The sequence below is a fragment of the Rhinolophus sinicus genome, chromosome 10 (genome assembly GCF_057876585.1).
Source record: "Rhinolophus sinicus isolate RSI-liver-muscle chromosome 10, RSI-T2T, whole genome shotgun sequence".
NCBI classification, from domain to species: domain Eukaryota; kingdom Metazoa; phylum Chordata; class Mammalia; order Chiroptera; family Rhinolophidae; genus Rhinolophus; species Rhinolophus sinicus.
The window spans coordinates 18380594-18398403 of NC_142510.1; the positions used below are offsets into that span (position 1 = coordinate 18380594).

Here is a 17810-nt window from a genome sequence, read left to right on the forward strand (position 1 = left end):
CATCTGTCTTGAGAAGATTTTCAGGGAGCCCCACGAAAAGTGTCGCCAAAGTACTAAGGCTACAGTTGCAGAACCCTGTTTTTGTCCTCTTCCGAACTCAGTCAATATGCACCGGAACGGTTTGAGCCCCTCTTGCCGGAAATGTGGCTAAGGTTAGTGCGAAGCAACGCCGCGCTGTGACCTACGTGGGCGGGGTCAGAGTCGCATTGTAGCTACTCGCTTAGCGCCGGAAGTGTGTCTGTGTAGAAGGGCTGCTTGGAGGCGGGTCAGGAAGTGTTCTCCAGACCGAGGTTTCGCGGGGAAGCTTTTGCGGCTAGGACACTTCCTGTTTCCTAGTAACAATAGGAAGTATCCGCGGAGCTGGGGTTAGACCCCTGGCTCGGATCAGCTGCTCCTTCTCTGCTCTTCCTCCTTCCTTATTCCCCTTCTCCTTTCCCTCTTTCCCTCCCCTCCCACCTCCTGGGAGCTCTGGCGGAGTGTGCGTGTGTGGGAGCGCGAGAACTCCCCACAGCCACCCCGTGGGGCGCGCGGCTGCAGTTAGAGTGAGGGTCCCAGTGCGCAGGCGCGCTCCCGTTCGCGGTCCCCAACGGACGCACCCGCGGCGGGAACGAGAAGGGGCCACTCGTGCGAGGTAGGGGTCCCAAGAGGAAGTTGGCCCGGGAGATGAATGAGGCGAGAGGACCTCGGTGGTTGATCAGGAGATAGGACTCTTGAGCGAAGGGGCTTTGTGTGGTGAGAACTGGGGGAGCAGGTTCAGTGAGGGGCTTAGTCGGAGATAGGAGTTGTATTTGGGTCCAATGGGAGTGAAGAAGCAGAGGCAGAGATAGCACGGGGCTTGCTACGGGGAGGGCAAGGGCTTTGGAAAGACGATTGCCTGAATCAGTGAGTTTGCGCTTGTGCACACTGGGACAACAAGCATTGCGGTGTTTTGAGGATTAAGTGACAATGAATAGTCTCTGACTAGCACAGCGCCGGGCACACGATGGTGCTCAGCTAGCATGCGTTGATGTCATCATCAGTGTTAGAAGAAAAAATGAGAAGGGGTGGTGATGGTATCGTGAGGAGGTGTGGGAAAGAAAAAAGGGGTGAAGAACACCAGAAATGGGATTGAATTTCCATGATGGAATATAGTTTGGGTTCAGGGGAAGTAGGTGGAGGAAGTAGCCAAGAGTCTTTTAAAAAGGAGACCTTGTGACCCTGAAAGGAATAGGGGATGTGGGGGAACAAGCCAGCCCCTTCTCTGAAGGGGGCCCCTGACTTCATCTCTCAGGTCACCTGGAGAAAGAGGCTGCTTTGTCAACACCTCGAGGCTACTCTGTTTAGCTGAGGGGTGAAGAAGGGAGGATTGGACATCTCTTATTGAAAGTCCTGGAAAAGGTTCAGTTTTCTTTTTAAGATGACACAGAAGATAGGTTGGTTGGTTGTAGAGAGGAGAGGGTTGGGGCAGGAAGACTTTTTGGATTTGGTCTGAAGAACAGCTTAATAGGTTTGTGATCAGAGATAGGTTACAATCCCTCTAGACTTAAGTTTCCTTATCTATACCTGTGGGGATGAGTTAGGCCTAGGGAGCTTGTGTGCAGGGAGGTCTTACATGATGGTGCTTCCAGATTAGTCCATAGAAAGCCGGTCCCTGGGCATCGCTGCTGGGGAACCTCTCTGTGACCGCTGGTGAACTTGCTGCTTACAGAGCCAAAGGGCAAAGTTAATTCAGGCCTCTCTTCTGACCACTGCCCCATCTTCCTAGGCCTTGTCCCCAACACCGGAGGAAGATGCCGCTGCCACCTGCCTGCTCCTCCTGAACCTCCAGGTTTCTGTCGCACTGCCCCATGGAGGACGCGCCCACCTCACTCAGCTGCTGTGACTGTCAGCGCCACTTTCCTAGTCTCCCGGAACTGTCACGGCACCGAGAACTACTCCATCCATCCTCCAACCAGGACAGTGAGGAAGCTGACAGCATCCCTCGGCCCTACCGCTGTCAGCAGTGTGGGCGGGGCTACCGCCACCCAGGGAGCCTGGTCAACCACCGCCGAACCCACGAGACTGGCCTTTTCCCCTGTACCACCTGTGGCAAGGACTTCACCAATCCCATGGCCCTCAAGAGCCACATGAGGACTCATGCTCCTGAGGGCCGCCGCAGGCGCAGACCCCCCCGCCCCAAGGAAGCCACTCCACACCTTCAGGGGGAGACAGTATCCACTGACTCCTGGGGCCAGAGGCTTGGCCGTGGGGAAAGCTGGGGAAACCAGAAAAAACACACTGAAGAGACATCTATCTGTGCATCTGAGCCTGACCCCAAGGCAGCTCTGGGCACTTGGGAAGATCCACCCACCAGACAAAGGGAAGGCTGGGAAAGCCAGCCACATTCTGAGGAGGGTGCAGAGGGCTGGGGGCCCACCACCAACTCTGCCAGAGCCCCACCACTCCCCACTCCGGCCAGCAGCCTCCTTAGCAATTTGGAACAGTATTTGGCTGAGTCAATGGTGAATTTCACGGGGGGCCAGGAGCCGCCCCAGTCCCTTCCTGCTGAGGAGGAACGGCGGTACAAGTGCAGTCAATGCGGCAAGACGTACAAGCATGCCGGGAGCCTCACCAACCACCGCCAGAGCCACACTGTCGGCATCTACCCTTGTGCCATCTGCTTCAAGGAGTTCTCTAACCTCATGGCTCTGAAGAACCACTCGCGACTCCATGCCCAGTACCGGCCTTACCAGTGTCCTCACTGCCCCCGTGCCTTCCGGCTCCCCCGAGAGCTGCTGGAACACCAGCAGTCCCATGAGGGTGAGAGGCAGGAGCAGCTGTGGGAAGAGAAAGGGGTACCCCCCACCAATGGGCACACAGATGAAAGCAGCCAGGACCAGCTCCCTAGTGCCCGGATGCTGAATGGCGCTGAGGAGCTCAGCGTTTCTGGGGACCTGGAGGACAGTGGCCTGGAGGAGTACCGACCTTTCCGCTGTGGGGACTGTGGCCGCACTTACCGCCATGCCGGGAGCCTCATCAACCACCGCAAGAGCCACCAGACAGGTGTCTACCCCTGCTCCATCTGTTCCAAGCAGCTGTTCAACGCAGCCGCTCTCAAAAACCACGTGCGGGCTCATCACAGACCCCGGCAAGGAGCTGGCGAGGACGGGCCATCAGTGCTGCCAGCTGCCCTTCCCCCGGCCGAGACCCATAAAGAGACAGAGGTCCCCAGCCCCACCCTGGACCATCGTCCCTACAAGTGTAATGAATGTGGTCGGGCTTATCGCCACCGCGGGAGCCTTGTGAACCACCGCCACAGCCATCAGACAGGAGAGTACCAGTGCTCACTCTGTCCCCGCAAGTACCCCAACCTGATGGCCCTGCGCAACCACGTGCGAGTCCATTGCAAGTCTGCACGCCTCAGCACTGGCTCAGGGGCCGAAGGTCCCCCCAGCCACCTCATGGGGGAGGTTCCCGCTGACCAGGTGGGAACAAAGGCAGCCCCGTGTATAGATCAGGGCGATGGGTGCAAACATGAAGAGGCCACGGAGGGCCCCCCAGCAGCAAATAGAACAGCACCACAGATATGTAGCATGGGCAGGGCGCTCTTTGAAGACCTTGAGAACCTTGAACGTCATGGTCAGACCCACGGGGAAGGGGAAAGCAGCAGGACAGAGACCAGGCTGTCACCTCCCCGGGCATTTGCCTGCCGAGATTGTGGAAAGAGCTATCGCCACTCAGGCAGCCTCATCAACCACAGGCAGACCCACCAGACGGGGGACTTCAGCTGCGCCGCGTGCGCCAAGCACTTCCACACCATGGCTGCCATGAAGAACCATTTGCGTCGTCACAGTCGGCGGCGGGGCAGGCAGCTGCAGGGCCAGGCCGACAGTGCCGGCGGTGACGGAGGGGCCACGCTCCCTGGGAACTGGGAGCTGGCGGGAGACAGTGAGGGCCTGGACTGTCCCCAGGACCCACCAGGGAAAAGTCCTCATGGAGCTGAAGGCAGCTTGGAAAGCGAGGGGGACTCTTTGCAGGCTCAAGCTGCAAGGGACAGATGTGGGCTGGAGAGGGACGAGGCCTGTTTCCAGGGTGATAAGGAGAGCAGAGGCCCTAAGGAAGGGCTGGAGAGGAAGGAGGCCTGTTTCCTTGACAGCTTGGACATCCTAGGTGACGAGGAAAGCGGTGGGCCTGACTTCTGTGATGGCCTCCCGGGGGCGGGTGAAGACCAGAAGCTGGCCCCTGGCCAGCCCAGCCGTTCTGCTCACTCTGCCAGAGCTGTCACTGGCTGTCAGGCTGAGGGGGCCCACACGTGTTCTGACTGTGGGCACTCTTTCCCCCACGCCACCGGCCTGCTGAGCCACAGGCCCTGCCACCCGCCCGGCATCTACCAGTGCTCCCTCTGTCCCAAGGAGTTTGACTCCCTGCCCGCCCTGCGCAGCCACTTCCGGAACCACGGGCCCGGGGAGGCGGCCCCAGCACAGCCTTTCCTCTGCTGCCTCTGTGGCATGATCTTCCCTGGGCGGGCAGGCTACAGGCTCCACAGGCGCCAGGCTCATGGTTCCTCAGGCATGACTGAGGGGGAGGAGGAGGAGGGCGAGGAGGAAGGAGCGGCCGCTGCGGCCTCCACACCGAGCGCCCCGCTGCAGCTCTCAGAAGCAGAGCTGTTGAACCAGCTACAGCGGGAGGTGGAGGCGCTGGATGGAGCCGGTTACGGGCACATCTGTGGCTGCTGCGGTCAAACCTACGATGACCTGGGGAGCCTGGAGCGTCACCACCGGAGTCAGAGTTCTGGGAATACCACGGACAGAGCTGCCAGCCCCGTGGGAGAGACCGGTGATGCCAGGGAAATGGTCGCGGGTGGCTTCTCTGAGGGCACCGAGACCTCTGTCTCCGCAGAGGGTGGGAACACAACATCTGCCGGTGCCCTGGCCGCAGGCCACCTCTGCGCGCACGGTGGGGAAGGTGCCCAGGCGCAGCCCCGCCCCTTCCGCTGCACCCAGTGCGGCAAGACCTACCGCCATGGAGGGAGCCTGGTGAACCATCGCAAGACCCACCAGACCGGCGACTACGGCTGCGCTGTCTGCTCCCGCCGCTACCCCAACCTGGCCGCCTACCGCAACCACCTGCGGAACCACCCGCTGTGCAAAGGCTCCGAGCCCCGGGTGGGGCCCGTCCCCGAGGCGGGAGGCCGCAGGGAGCCCCAGGACTCCACCGAGGCGGGGCCTGGGCCGGCAGAAGTGGGGAAGCCCTGGGAGGCCCTCAAAGTGGAGCCCCCGGAGGAGGAGGCGTGGGCGGAGCCCGCCGTGAAGGAGGAGGACCGAGGGCTGAACTCGGAGTTCGCCAGCCCGGGCTGCGAGCGGCCCTTCAGCTGCGAGGTGTGCGGCCGCTCCTACAAGCACGCCGGCAGCCTCAGCAACCACCGGCAGAGCCGCCACGCGGCCCACTTCGGCTGCCGGGCCTGCTCCAAAGGCTTCTCGAGCCTCGTGTCCCTCAAGAGCCACCGGTGCGTCCGCATCCATGCAGATCCTCGGCGTTTCCGCTGCAACGACTGTGGGAAGGCCTTCCGCCTGCGGAAGCAGCTGGCGAGCCACCAGCGGGTCCACGCCGAGCCGGGTAGGGTCGGGGGTGCCCGGAAACTGGCGCGGGAGGACTGGCCCTTCCGCTGTGCGCAGTGTGGGCGGACCTACCGCCATGCTGGCAGCCTCCTGAACCACCGGTGCAGCCGTGACACGGTCCACGACAGCTGTCCCACTCGCCCCAGCACCTACTCCAACCGCGTTGCTTTGCGGGACCACCAGAGGCTGCACTCGGCCAGCCAGCGGCGGCGAGCAGGGCGGTCCCGGAGGGCAGCTGTGCCCGGCGCCCGCCAGGGCTTCCCTGGCCAGAGCGCCCTGTCGCAGCACCTGCGGCAGCATGAGGAGGAGACCAGAAGAGCTCAGGGAGGCCCCAGTGGCCCAGAGGGCAGCGAGGGGAGCCTGGCCCCTGACCAGGAACTAGAGGGCAGATGGAATGGTGCCGAGTCGGAGCCCCGGCTGGAGTGTGGAGCCAGGAGGCCAGGGGGGCAGAGTCGTAGCCCCATCGGGACAGCAGGTCCCGAAGCCACAGAGCCAGTGTCCTGGGGCATGGGGCAGGCAGGTGTGTGGGGAGCAGTCGGGGGACCAGTGAGTCAGGAAGCAGATTGGGTTCCTCCAGGTCATGTGTTAACCAAGACAGAAGACGCGTCAGGGGACAGTGTCCCCAGAAGTCCTTGCCACTTGGGCAACAGCCAGCTCAGTGAGCCTAGTCAGAGTCAGGTGGATAGTTGGGACAGTGGAGAAGGCAGCCCTCAGCTGCAGCCAGAGAGGCCCCCCTTTTTCTGCCGCCAGTCGGAAGGGCCCATGAGCCACAACTCCCGCGAGACAGACTGCCACTATTGCCTGCTCTGCTCCAAGGAGCCCTTGGGTCCCGTGGCCCCTGACAGCCGCTGCCACAACCACGTAGCTGCCCAGACCGCTGCCTGCTCAGACTGTGGCAAGAGCTTCGAGTCCCGCCGCGAGCTCGCCAGCCACCTGCACTCTCATGCCAGTGCCCTTCCTCAGGTGCCACCCGGGACGGCAGAGGCCCGAGGTCCTGACGCCGGGACTGGGCAGGATGAGGTGGGCCCCCCTGGCCAGGGGCGAGCCCAGAAGGCCCCCTCAGAACCCTCTGGGGCCCCAGGAGAGAGCGCTGGAAGGGCTCACGGGGGGCAGGGAGCTGAGTCCGCACTGGCTGAAGACGAGCGGCCCTTCTGCTGTGTGCAGTGCGGCCGTTCCTACCGCCATGCAGGCAGCCTCCTGAACCACCAGAAGGCCCATGCCACCGGACTCTACCCCTGCTCCCTCTGCCCCAAACTTCTGCCCAACCTGCTCTCCCTCAAGAACCACGGCAGGACCCACACGGACCCCAGGCGCCATCGCTGCGGCATCTGTGGCAAGGGCTTCCGGACAGCGGCCCGGCTGGAGGGCCACCTTCGGGTCCATGCCCCCCGCGAGGGGCCGTTCGCCTGCCCACACTGTCCCCGCCACTTCCGCCGCCACGTCAGCTTCCTGCAGCACCAGGAGCAGCACCAGGAGGGGGCTGTGGGCAGCTCTGGTGCCGGGGGTACGAACGGGCTGGGGCAGAGGGGGCGGGCGCACAGCGGGGGCAAGTCTGCCCCAAGGTTGTGGGGGGCAAGGAGTAGGAGGAGAGGGCCACATGGATCCCAGGAGGTGGCAGGGGCTGGGTGTGGAGGGAGGAAAGCTGCCTTCTGAGTGGCCTAGATCTGAGCCCTGGGCCAGGTAAGTAGATAGCATGGGGGGGGGGGCAGCTGTGCCAGAGCCAAAGAGGAGTGCTCTTGTTTTGGGAGGGGCGGTCGTGGGGTACCATCTAGCTATTTCATCCAGAAACCCTCCAGAGAAGAAGACCCGAGTTCTGTTTCCTAGAGCAGGCGTGGAGCCAGGCAGTGAAGACGGCTGTGGGCTGTATCCCCCGACTGGACTTGGGGGCTTCGGTGCTGACTGGGCCGGAGAAATCTGGTCACCGCTGAGCCCCAGCTCCCTGTCATTCTGTCCCTGTGTGTCCCCTTTGGACTAGACCTTTGGTTCTTTCCTACCAGAAGCGCCTCCTGTCTCTTCTTGCCTTGATTCAGCCCTTCAGGATCCAACAAACCACCCTTTCCACCTGCACACCCCCTCCCGCCAGCACCCCTGTAACTGGAGGACTGAGTCACACATAATTGTTTCTTTGAAGCCAGGCCCAGCTGCAGCAACAATAGTCATTAGTCCTTATCTCTCTCCGCTATCGGGGAATGTCCTCCCCAGTCACCTCCACCCAGGCCAGCTGCAGGTGAGGGGGTGGGGGACAGCCTGTTCTCTCTGGAGCCCCAGCTCCTCCAGAGATCTCCCTGGACACATTCCATTTAGCAGCCACTAAGGGTGGGGGTGCTGAGATGGGGCTTTGACCAGGGATTGACGGAAGGAGCAGATGGTGGGTGAAATTCCCTTGAGAGAGCTGAGGCGGTGGCTTTCAGGATGAAGGATTTCTTGGGACCTGAAGGGAATGAGTGAGGAGTCAGCCGGTCTGGGAAAATAATTGAAGTCCTGGGATTCTGGGGTTCTCATACAGGCCTCTGGGGCGATGAGCAGGGTTGGGGAGGAGGGGACAAGCTGTGTGGACTGCCCCACCCCCCACCCCGGCAGTGACTTCCTCTCTCTCCCTCTCTCCCCAGGAGCCCCAAAGACCCCAGCAGCAGGCAGAGGGGACTTGTCATTGCCCCCTCCAGCCACCCCCATGACTCCGCTCCTGGACTCTTCACCCCAGTGGCCTGCAGACCTCAGCTTCTCCCTCTGAACTTCAAGTCTCCAAAACTCAGCGCACGGGTGGGAATGCGGGCTGCCTGGGAGGCTGGCTGGCTATGTTCTGCTCAGGAGCTGTGGGCCTCCCCACCTCTTCCTGCCCCGTGAAGAAGACCCAGGTGTGGTATCTTTCCAAAGTAGGGAGTGAGCTGTTCCTCACGCCCCTGCCCCTGAAGGACCTCCTTCCCCAGCCTCTGTCACCTCGCTCTTCCCTGTGACCAGCCCTGCAAGATACCTGGTGACAGCCAGGCTCTGCCACCTGCTGGGCCCCCCTCACCAACCAGGTGCCAACACCAGGAAGAGACCGATTCAAAGAGCTGCTGGTAGGAACGTTGCCTGTGGAAGGGGGGCCTTTTGCTACAATTTGTAACTTATTTTCTAAAATCTATTTTGTAACAATTTATTTAAGTTTAAAAAAGGAAAATTGCACCCCCCACCTAAAAAAATTTTTTTCAAAGTATGTGGTGAGTGTGATTGTATCTGAGGGGATGAATATCCAGGGAAAGTTGGGCCGCTGGGTCAGAGAGCAGAGCCCAGGAGGGAGCGTCCACGGCGATGTCTGTCCTGCAGGGTGAGGAGTGGGGCTGCCGACCTGGGCAGGCCCCTTCCCAGAGCCCACTGGCTGTGGGGCCTCCCCAGTGCCTGGCATCGCTTGGGGGTGGGTTGGAGGGGCAGAGGCAGTGACATGTTTGCAGTATCCCAGGGTCAACAGCCGGCTGGTTGGCCTGTCAGGAAGAGGAAGGTGGGGTAAGGGGCTGGCCTCATCCTCGCACCTGGCCCCCCTCCCTGGAAGAGTAAGGAGGTGCCACTTAGCCCCCCGTGACAGATGAGAAAACGAGGTCAAGGAGTTGGAGCAGCCGCTGCAAGTCATACAGTGACCGGAGCCAGAATGTGACTCCATGGGGCCTGCCCACTGCTCCACCCCAGCCAGGACGGCTAGCGGGGCCTCAGAGAGAAGGGGTCTGGAGAGGGATGTGTCACGGAGTCCCCGGGGCCACGTACTCGTGTTGGCCAGGCAGCTTTGCGGCTGGGACTCAGGCTCGGGCTGAGGCTCCTCGGTGAAGTAGACCTGCCAGTCCAGACTGCTGACCCAGGGCTCGTACGCGGGCAGCGCTGTGAAGACCGCAGGCCGCGCGGGGCCGTGGCAGGCGTCGCCGAAGCTGTGCAGGCCAGCCAGGAACCAGGTGCCCCTCACTTCATGCACGAGTGGTGCCCCAGACAGGCCCTGTCAGGTAGGGGACGCTGGCTGACTGCCTGAGGGGAGGCAGCTGCGAGGGGCTCGGGCTCAGGCTGGGAGCCAGTTGGCAGAAAGGCTGAGTTTCGGGTGAGAGGCAGGTCTGGAGGCCAAGCCTGGCAGAAGGTCTGCTGATGAGTTGCAGGGTGAGAATGCCAGGGGTCTGTGGGGTAAGGTTTGGGGGTTCCAGGGCTCACCTCACAGCGGGGCAGCTCACCCACCACGCTGGTACACACCATCCCTGGCAGGAGGGTGATGGCATCACTCTCAAGGGTTGTGAGCAGCCGGTTGCAGGCCCTGAGGCCCAGGAGCGTGACAGGCACTGTTTGAGGGGAGCTGGTGCCTGCAGGGTGAGAGACCCAGCTGCCCAGCAGCCTCCATGCTGGAGGGACAGCTGCTGGTGGCCCTGTCCTACGTACCTGCTCCGTAGTGGGCCAGCCCCAGGACCCAGCCACGTCCCCCATCAGGCAGGTGGTGGTCAGCGTAGGGCAGGCAGAGGGGCCGCAGGCTGGGGCCCAGTGTCACGGGCTGGGCCAGCAGCAGGAGAGCCATGTCGTAGCCCCCTTCAGGGTGGGTGTAAGCTCCATGCAGGATAAGCTGCCTGAGGCCCCGCTCCACTGGCCCGGCTCCCAGCCCTACGCTCCATTCCTCTGGGCTCTGCCGCCTATACAGAGAGAGCACTGAGCACCAGGGGGTGGGGCGCCAGCAGTTGGGGGCGAAGGCGAGGGAGGCGAGTCTCACCCAATGAAGCAGTGTGCAGCAGTCAGCACGGCCTCCTCTGACACCAGGGCCCCGCCACAGGCCAGCTTCCCCTGGTGCTTCAGCCTGGCGTCCCAGGGCCATGGGGACGGGGCACCTGCCTGGGGACCGTCTCTCCTCAGGGACCCACAGGCTGCAACACAGGATCACACCACCTGCCTCCCTGCTCAGAGCTCACTGAGGCCAGGCCCTGCGCTAGGCAAGCATTCTCGTGCTCAGATCCTCACAACAGCCTTCTAAGTTGAACTTCGTTACCCTTGGAACCAAACTTCCAGAGAGGCTGAGTGACCTTCCAGCTCGGTAACCACAGGCGAGTAGCCGACTCGGATTCAAAAGCCACGGCCTGAGCTTTAACTGTGACGGTCCAGCCTCAGGGCGTGGCCTGCTCACCATTCCTCCACTCCGCCTGTCTGCACCCCTCCAGGCTTGGACTGGCCCCAGAATTCCTGCCTCACTAGAGCTTCTCACCATCAAGACACAGCTTCCTTCTCAGGAATTATTTTGCATGCCATTTGCACATTAGTCACTTAATGCTAGAATTCTGAGTGGGTGCCCTGCCCTGTCCAATCTCACTGGGTCCCTGCCCAGAAACAGAGCTTACCCCAAACCTTTAGCCAGACCTCAGAGATCCCTCTTCTTACCTAAACTCCAAACCCGTAAAGTTCTGAAGTGTCTATGCCTCTCAGCCCTCGGGGGGCCATTCCCATCACAGGGGGCCTTGAAAGCCCCCTCATTGGTGTGTGGCAGTTGGTAGATGTTCTGTGTCAATTCTCCAATCTGAGCGGTGGCTTCCACCAGCTGCCAAACGTCCGCATGCAGGCCCGAGTGGCCCCACACACCCCACTCTCAACAGCTCATACCTACGCAGCTGTCCTCATCGCTGATCTCCAGGGTCCCTGGGTTCTGGGCCAGAAAGGCTGCCCCCCGAGCTCGGGCCTGCAGCCAGGAGCTGTGAGCAGCCATATTGGTCAGCAGCACGGGAGTGTCTTCCTGGGCACAGCTTGATGTAAAGCTGATGATCCCAGCCTGCACCCAGTGTCCACTGGGCTCTCGGCACAACACGGGACCCCCAGAGTCTCCCTGGAGCAGACAAAGGATTCAAGGACAGATACCTGAGCCCCAGCCCTGGGCAGACCTCCTGTGCAGCCCTCCCACCCACCCCTGTGGACGGAGCACCCGGCCCAAGGCCAGGCCCCCTCTGCTTCTGTTCCCTTGCCCTCTCCTCCCCGTCAGACCTGACAGGGCCCCTGCACCCCGGGCTGGGCACCCCCACACAGCATCCCTGGCCGGGCTGGGCTGGCCAGCAGCCGCTGGTGCAGCCGGTTGTAGAGACAGTTACACGTGGGGCGGCTGATTAGACGCAGGCGCAGGTTCCGCAGGGTCCGGGGAGCTGGCAAGAGACAGGTGGTTGGGGTCTGGGCTCTGGGAAGCCTGGGAGACAGGGAGCAGGGACACCTGGCCGCTGAGGCAGGGACCTTGGACCAGTGGAGGGCCTCTTTGGGGATAGCACTTACTCTCATTGATGTCCTGAGCCCAGCCTGTGGCCCAGCAGGAGGTCCCAAAGGGGAAGCGGTGGGCAGGTTGGGGCAAGCAGATGGGCGTGTGGGCCACGGGCCGGGTGAGCTGCAGCAGTGCCAGGTCTGAGCCCTGGCTGTAGTGGTTATAGGCCCTGGGGAACTGCAGGGATGTCACCGCCACAGCCTCAGCCCCTGGGCTTAGCCCCTCACGCTGCAGAGAACCCAGCACAACTGACCAGGAGTTCAGTTCTGTCACTGCCGCCCTGGAAGGAGAGGGACAAGGCCAGGTGTGGAGTGCAAAGGGGGACAGTGACACCACGGAAATCAATGTATCAGCCCATGGCTTGAAGGAAGGTCCTTCCTTCTCCCAAATTGTTTCTCATTTGTAAGGCTGCTACCATGGAATGTTAAGATTAACTTGATTAATTCATGTACCTGGCACGTGGCACGTCTCAATAAATGGTGCTTCATTATCCTGGGGACCGGGATTAGTCTTGTGGGGTTTGGGGACAAACCACCCACCCTCAAAGCCAGAAACCCCGTCTGACCCCAGCCACAACGCACTTTTCAAAGCAGTGGGCAGCAGTAAGGACCCAGGTGTCTGCCACCAGCGAGCCACTGCAGATGTGGACCCCCTGCCTCCTCACACTGGCCTGCCACGGCCACTCGCCAGGCTCCGTGTTGCCCTCCTGAGGTTCAGGGGGGCCAGGTCCACGCTGCCCACAGGCTGTAGAGAGGAATGGGTCAGGCGGATAGCAGGCCCCCGTCCTGCCCTCAGCCCGGGTCTGACCCAAACCCAGACAAGGCCCAGGCCCCACGTCCCCAGAGCTTACCGCGCTGAGCTGCCTGGAAACCTGAGGAGACAGAGACACAGGTGAGACTTGGGGATCCTTCCCTGCCTGGCCCAGCCTCGGTGAAGGGGACACGTAGGGGGCAGGCCCATGACTCTGTGGCTACCTCACCAGCCCCTCCCAGAAGGAAAATATTTATATGAGGTCAAGAAGCAGCTTTTATGGGAACCTATTCAGAGCCTGTGCTCAGTAATTAACTCTCCTCCCTCAGCTGTGCTCAGCACTCCTGGGCCTGAGCTGCAGGGCCTGGGCTTCCACCTGGGACCGGTCCAACCCTCACCCGGGCTTCCGAATCCCACTCCTGCCCCTGCCACTGAGCCAGGGAGGCGGCCTGTGGATGCGGGGAGCATTAGCGTAATTGTGCCCTGAGCCATGGAGGCCTGCAAGGAAGGATTAGAGGCCTGCGTCATGTCCATGTCCGAGTGAGGGAGGGCTCCAGGAGGTCGAGACTCACCCCACCCATTCTGACAGCTCAGACTCCCCTCCTTCCCTGAAACCGAAGGGTCCCCTGCCTTGCCTGGGGCCCATGACAGGCACACACAAACACACCCAGGGCACACCTGAGCCAGGAGAAATTGGATAGAAGGATGGGCAGACGGAGGCCAAAGGGCTACAACTTGTTGCCTAAAGTCATCCTGGAAATACAGACGGCGCCAAAAAAGTGTCTACACACATTTTAAGAAAGGAAAAAACTATTAAAATTGAAATTCTTAGTATATGCCGATAATAGAAGATGACTACCAGTCATGTGTATACATTTTTTTGGCACCCCCGGTAGAGGCAGACGGGGCACCGGGCACATACAGGCCCTATGACAGTTCCCAAGGACACAAGAAAACCCCACTCATTTGGACACAGGTTCCCACATCCACCGCCCCCCACCCCCAGTTACAGCGCCACAGGCAGACCCCACAGGCATTCTCCCTCACACACCAAACTGCAGGGGCTGCTGGGGCTGAGGGGGGCCCCAACCCTCCTACACCCCTCCCTCTGCCATCAGACTCGGGCAGCTCACCCTCCGTGAGGACCACTGCTCCCAGGAGCAGCAGCAGCCCGGGTCGGCGACTCTGCCTCATGCTGCTCCAGGCAACTCTGCCTGCGCTGGGGCTCAGAGAGGCCGCCAGTCTCCCTGGCTCCGCCTCGGCTCCGCCCCCCCAGTTGGTGCACTGCTTTTCCTGGGCTGGAAGGAAGCCAGCAGATCCTAGTTCTGGGGCTGGCTGTGGCTGTGTGGCCCTGGGCTACTCACCAACCATCTTTGGGCCTCAGCCACGGTCAGAATACCTGGGTTCAAATGCCAGGTCTCCCGCTTACTACTTGCATGACCGTGGACAGTTAGCCAGTCTATGCCTTGTCAGAAAAATTCAGAATTGTTGAAAGTAAAAATGCATAGACCTGAGCCTGGCATAGAGTATAGCTGCTCCCAGCATGGAAGCTATCATCCTGCAACTGTGAAGGGTCCGGGGGGCAAGCCCCACCCCCCCAGTTCCCGCTTTCATTTCAGCTTCCCCGACTCTCCCAGCCCCAGGGCCAGGTGGGCTCCATGTACCTTCTCCCCTCCTGCTTCAGACGCAGTTATGTGCAGGGCAGGTGCCGAGGGGCCGGGGCTCTCTGCTACTTGCTGGCTATGAGCTGGCAGATCTCGGCACCTCTCTGGGCTTGCCACCTGTCTGGCAGACAGGCTGACGGTGGTGCCCACGTTTCTCACAGGTATTGGAAGACTCGGTCAGGAGGAAGGAACACAGTCTCTTCCTGACTTCCAACTCAGGCCAACCCAGGCTGCTCAGGAACTCTGCCTCTAACACAGAAGCAGCAGTGGTGAAGCTTCAGAGCCCAGATCCTGGAGCCAGATGGCCCCGGGGGATCAAAATGCTGAGGGCTCCCTGGCCCCCTTTCAAGCACTAGCTGTGTGATCTTAGGCAAATTACTTAGCCTCTCTGTACCTCAGCTTCCTCATCAAGATAGGGATACTAACAGTAGTCCGTACCTCATACAATTGCTTTAAGGATTAAGTGAATTAACATATTTCATGTTGTTTTTTTTTAACCTACTTTTAATTTAATTTTATTTTTAAGGAGGGTGCAACTCACAGTGGCCCATGTGGGGATCGAACCGGCAACCTTGGTGCTACCAGCACCACACTCTAACCAATTGAGCTAACCGGCCACCCTGATTTCATGTTCTTAAATTGTGCTTAACATACAGAAGTACTCAGTAAATATTACGAAAAACAAATCAAAAACACTTACAACCTGTCCCTGGCCCTTCCGGGCTGCCAGGACTGGCTTGGCATGGTAAATAAGGCAGCCAGAGGGATTAAGGTACGACTACGGGAAGAACTTCCCAGCAAGCATGCCCAGAACCAGAAGGGCAGTTTGTCCTTGCATGTGTGTGCTTGGCCCTCCCAGGAGAGCAGGCGTGGCTCCCGAGGGCTGCAGGGAGAAGCTGCCAGCCTGTTTCCCGGGGGTGGGGGCCCCAGGTCTTGCTGACTCCACATGCTGGAGAAGCAGCTCACCACCCTTCCCAGGAAGGCCCTCCACGATCCCTCTGACTCACATGGTTCCAGTCCCAGAGGAAGCAAGACTGGCAGGGGCCTAATACGAGGGTCACTGGTAGACAGGTGCCTCAGACTTGGCCAATTTATTTAAGAAATTTTATTGGTAAGAACCTTCCTTCCTTGGGCAACGGCAGAGGCTTTGGACATCAGCCCCTGGGGACAGAGCCAGAAGCACTAGGGTAGAGGAAAGAGTGTGGCACATTTGGTCCATTGTCTTGTATTGGGAATATAGCAGATTCTTCTAAGGACCCAGACTTGTCCCCCTTGGGCAAGGCTGACATGCCGAAGCAGAGCAGATGAAGTCGGCCTGGCTTCGGGTGAGGGCTCAGTGCCCCTTGACCTTGCTCTGGGGTCCACGGACCTCTCGGAAGCTGAGCATCATCAGGCCCACATTGATGGCATAGGTGGTGACGCAAACGAAGCAGAAATCATAGAGCACAAAGAAGAGGATCCAGGCCAGGTAGACAGAACCAGCAAGAGACACCAGGGAGCTCAGTACCAGCAGGACAGATGCCCAGCGGGCCCGGAGGCAACCTGCAAGGCAGAAAAGGGTCAGACACGGGCTTCAGGGACTGGCCATGACTTCATGGTGCCACCCCGAAAACAGGGGTTGCTGGGGAAGAGTCTCTAAAACAAGAGACTCTGACAGGCCCCACCAAGGCCTTGGTTCTCCTCTCTGGTCAATGATCTCTGGGACCCAGACAGTGGATTTTTCTGCTCAGCTCTACATGAGATGAAAGACAATCCTTGGATCCCCCCAGAAAGGAACTTCTGATCTTCCTCACAAAACTGGTGCCCGAGTAAGCGCGTAAGGGTCCTCTGGCTCTGATGTTACCTAAATCAACTGAAAGATTCCTGTTAGTTCCCGGCTCCAGGGTGCTCAGAGATGAGCAACTGGCTGTCAGCTGTATGGATCCCCAACGTTGCCAGGGATGGGGCTGGACTGGCCAAGGGAGGAAGGGGCAGGGCCTGCAAGGAAGGGCAGGGCCACTCACTTAACAACAGCTGTAATGTGTAGAAGACGCAACCGAATATGCTGTTGGATTGATTGAAGACACTATCCCGGCCCAGCAGGGGTTCCACCAGTCCAAAGCCCTGGCCCCACCTGGCAGAGGGGAAGACCCAGGTTAGAAGTGTCAAGCCAGTGCTTTGGACCCTGTCCTGGAGAGGTGGTTTCCAAAACACCACCTGGGCTGTCCTCCCTCCCCTTCTCCCCAATCCTCCAGCCCAACTTGTGTCCAAGGGTCGATGACCTCCTGGCCTGGTCTCCCTTTGGCCACGTCAGGATTCCATGTGTCTGCTCCTATTTACCCCGATCCCCAGGCCCCTCTTTTCATCCTAGACCTTCAATAATTATTAAGATGGCAAGGTGGGTAATAACGGTTGGCCTTGCTTTACAGTTAAGAGACTGGGAATCCGAAGCAGAATCTCTCTGCCCTGGACCCCTCAATCTCCAGCTCCCTGGAGGCCCATTCCTCGCTTCTGTATTTGGTCACCCTACTAACCCTGGGCCCTCAAGCACAGCCAGACCTGGCTACCTTGTCTCCAGGCACCGCAATCCTCAAGACCATCACTGTCTCTACGCATCTCCCAACCTCCCCCTCCTGCCCCATCACCGTTATTCCTTGGCATCCAATCCACGCTCTACTCCCCAGAATAACTACAGTCCCGAGCATTATGTGCGCCCCCTCCGTCTCCAACACACCTGATTCGCCAGGCATTGCTTCCCCTCGAGCAATCCTCCCCCCACCCCCCGCATCCACTCCCTGGCACCCCGATCCCAGACTCCAGAATCATCTGGCAACCTAGCCGCCGTGCACACCTGGCCCCAGTGCACCGCTCCCATCAGCAGCCCGGTGCTCCAAGCCCTCCACTCCCGCGCGCACCTGGAGGAGAAGACGCGCGAACAGCTGATGGCGGTGCCCACATCGCAGAGGGCGCGGTAGTCCTTGTCCCGGGCGCGCGCCGCCTTCACGTGCATCGCGTAGAGAGAGAGCACCAAGCCCGCGAGGCAGAGCGCAAGACGCGCCCAGCCGGGACCCCTCCAGGTAGCGCCCATGTCTCGGTCGCGTCGGAGACGCCAGCCACGGGGCAGGGGCGGGGCAGGACATGGCCACGCCCCACCCGCCCCTCTGACCAGGCGAGGGCGGGCCTGGTCTCGCACTCCGTGACCCAATTGGTTTTTCCTAGGACGGATAGGCGTGCTGGGGAGGTAGGAGAACAGCGAGGAATGCTGGGACTGGAAAACCAAGTTAAGAGACGTGCGTAGGTAAATAATTACGGATGAGGCGGCCTCCCAGGCGTCATGGGAGTTGTAGTCCGAACGGCTGCAATGCCTCAAGGGAAATGGAGTCTCCGGAGTTTTAAAAATTACTGAAGGTATATTAATCGTGATTAACAGTATACAGCACTTACTCTATGCCAAACGCTGTTCTAAGGATTGGAACATCCGGGACCGAGAGACCAGCAGATCAGGGAATCCATCAAGTACCGCGATCCAATCAAGAACCAAGCATTTTCCCTGAAATTATTTCAGACACCATTAGGTGGTATCTCCCTAACTTGCTCAGCCACTGCGTCCTG

General features: G+C 60.2%; 3 protein-coding genes across 5 annotated transcripts; 1 reads left to right on the forward strand and 2 right to left on the reverse strand.

Annotated features, from left to right (window-relative positions):
• The first annotated feature begins 15 nt into the window (after positions 1 to 15).
• Positions 16 to 8772, forward strand: ZNF646 (zinc finger protein 646). 2 transcript variants are annotated; one of them, XM_019717273.3, is made up of 3 exons: positions 16 to 152; positions 1745 to 7080; positions 8186 to 8772. In XM_019717273.3, exons 2-3 carry the CDS (start codon positions 1827 to 1829, stop codon positions 8305 to 8307), a joined length of 5376 nt encoding a protein of 1791 aa, XP_019572832.3. In that variant the 5' UTR covers positions 16 to 152; positions 1745 to 1826; the 3' UTR covers positions 8308 to 8772. The 2 variants fall into 2 exon arrangements, with proteins under 2 accessions (XP_019572832.3, XP_019572833.3); XM_019717274.3 differs by lacking the exon at positions 16 to 152 and adding an exon at positions 317 to 631.
• On the reverse strand, positions 8697 to 15146 carry PRSS53 (serine protease 53). 2 transcript variants are annotated; one of them, XM_074322665.2, is made up of 11 exons: positions 13689 to 15146; positions 12656 to 12676; positions 12387 to 12549; positions 11820 to 12085; positions 11541 to 11695; positions 11166 to 11385; positions 10288 to 10438; positions 9966 to 10210; positions 9744 to 9889; positions 9315 to 9537; positions 8697 to 9037 (listed from the first exon to the last, which is right to left on the reverse strand). In XM_074322665.2, exons 1-11 carry the CDS (start codon positions 13747 to 13749, stop codon positions 9018 to 9020), a joined length of 1671 nt encoding a protein of 556 aa, XP_074178766.1. In that variant the 5' UTR covers positions 13750 to 15146; the 3' UTR covers positions 8697 to 9017. The 2 variants fall into 2 exon arrangements, with proteins under 2 accessions (XP_074178766.1, XP_088657596.1); XM_088801470.1 differs by lacking the exon at positions 8697 to 9037 and having other exon boundaries at positions 9367 to 9662.
• A 149-nt stretch (positions 15147 to 15295) lies between these two features.
• Positions 15296 to 17481, reverse strand: VKORC1 (vitamin K epoxide reductase complex subunit 1). Its single transcript, XM_019717279.3, has 3 exons — positions 17114 to 17481; positions 16223 to 16332; positions 15296 to 15761 (listed from the first exon to the last, which is right to left on the reverse strand). The coding sequence occupies exons 1-3, from the start codon at positions 17284 to 17286 to the stop codon at positions 15553 to 15555; spliced, it is 492 nt and encodes a 163-aa protein (XP_019572838.2). The 5' UTR covers positions 17287 to 17481; the 3' UTR covers positions 15296 to 15552.
• Between the last annotated feature and the right edge of the window lie 329 nt (positions 17482 to 17810).

Bases quoted from the DNA above. Each gene is read 5' to 3' on its own strand.
- ZNF646 (XM_019717273.3), top strand. From the start codon at position 1,827: ATGGAGGACGCGCCCACCTCACTCAGCTGCTGTGACTGTCAGCGCCAC. The intron at 7,081-8,185 runs GTACGAACGGGC...CTCTCTCCCCAG, and splicing joins GGGCAGCTCTGGTGCCGGGG to GAGCCCCAAAGACCCCAGCA.
- PRSS53 (XM_074322665.2), bottom strand. From the start codon at position 13,749: ATGAGGCAGAGTCGCCGACCCGGGCTGCTGCTGCTCCTGGGAGCAGTG. The intron at 11,696-11,819 runs GTAAGTGCTATC...GTCTCTTGCCAG, and splicing joins GGCTCAGGACATCAATGAGA to CTCCCCGGACCCTGCGGAAC. The intron at 9,038-9,314 runs GTACGTGGCCCC...TCTTCCTGACAG, and splicing joins AAGCTGCCTGGCCAACACGA to GCCAACCAGCCGGCTGTTGA.
- VKORC1 (XM_019717279.3), bottom strand. From the start codon at position 17,286: ATGGGCGCTACCTGGAGGGGTCCCGGCTGGGCGCGTCTTGCGCTCTGC. The intron at 16,333-17,113 runs GTGCGCGCGGGA...CCCCTCTGCCAG, and splicing joins TCGCGCGTCTTCTCCTCCAG to GTGGGGCCAGGGCTTTGGAC. The intron at 15,762-16,222 runs GTGAGTGGCCCT...TCTGCCTTGCAG, and splicing joins CACATTACAGCTGTTGTTAA to GTTGCCTCCGGGCCCGCTGG.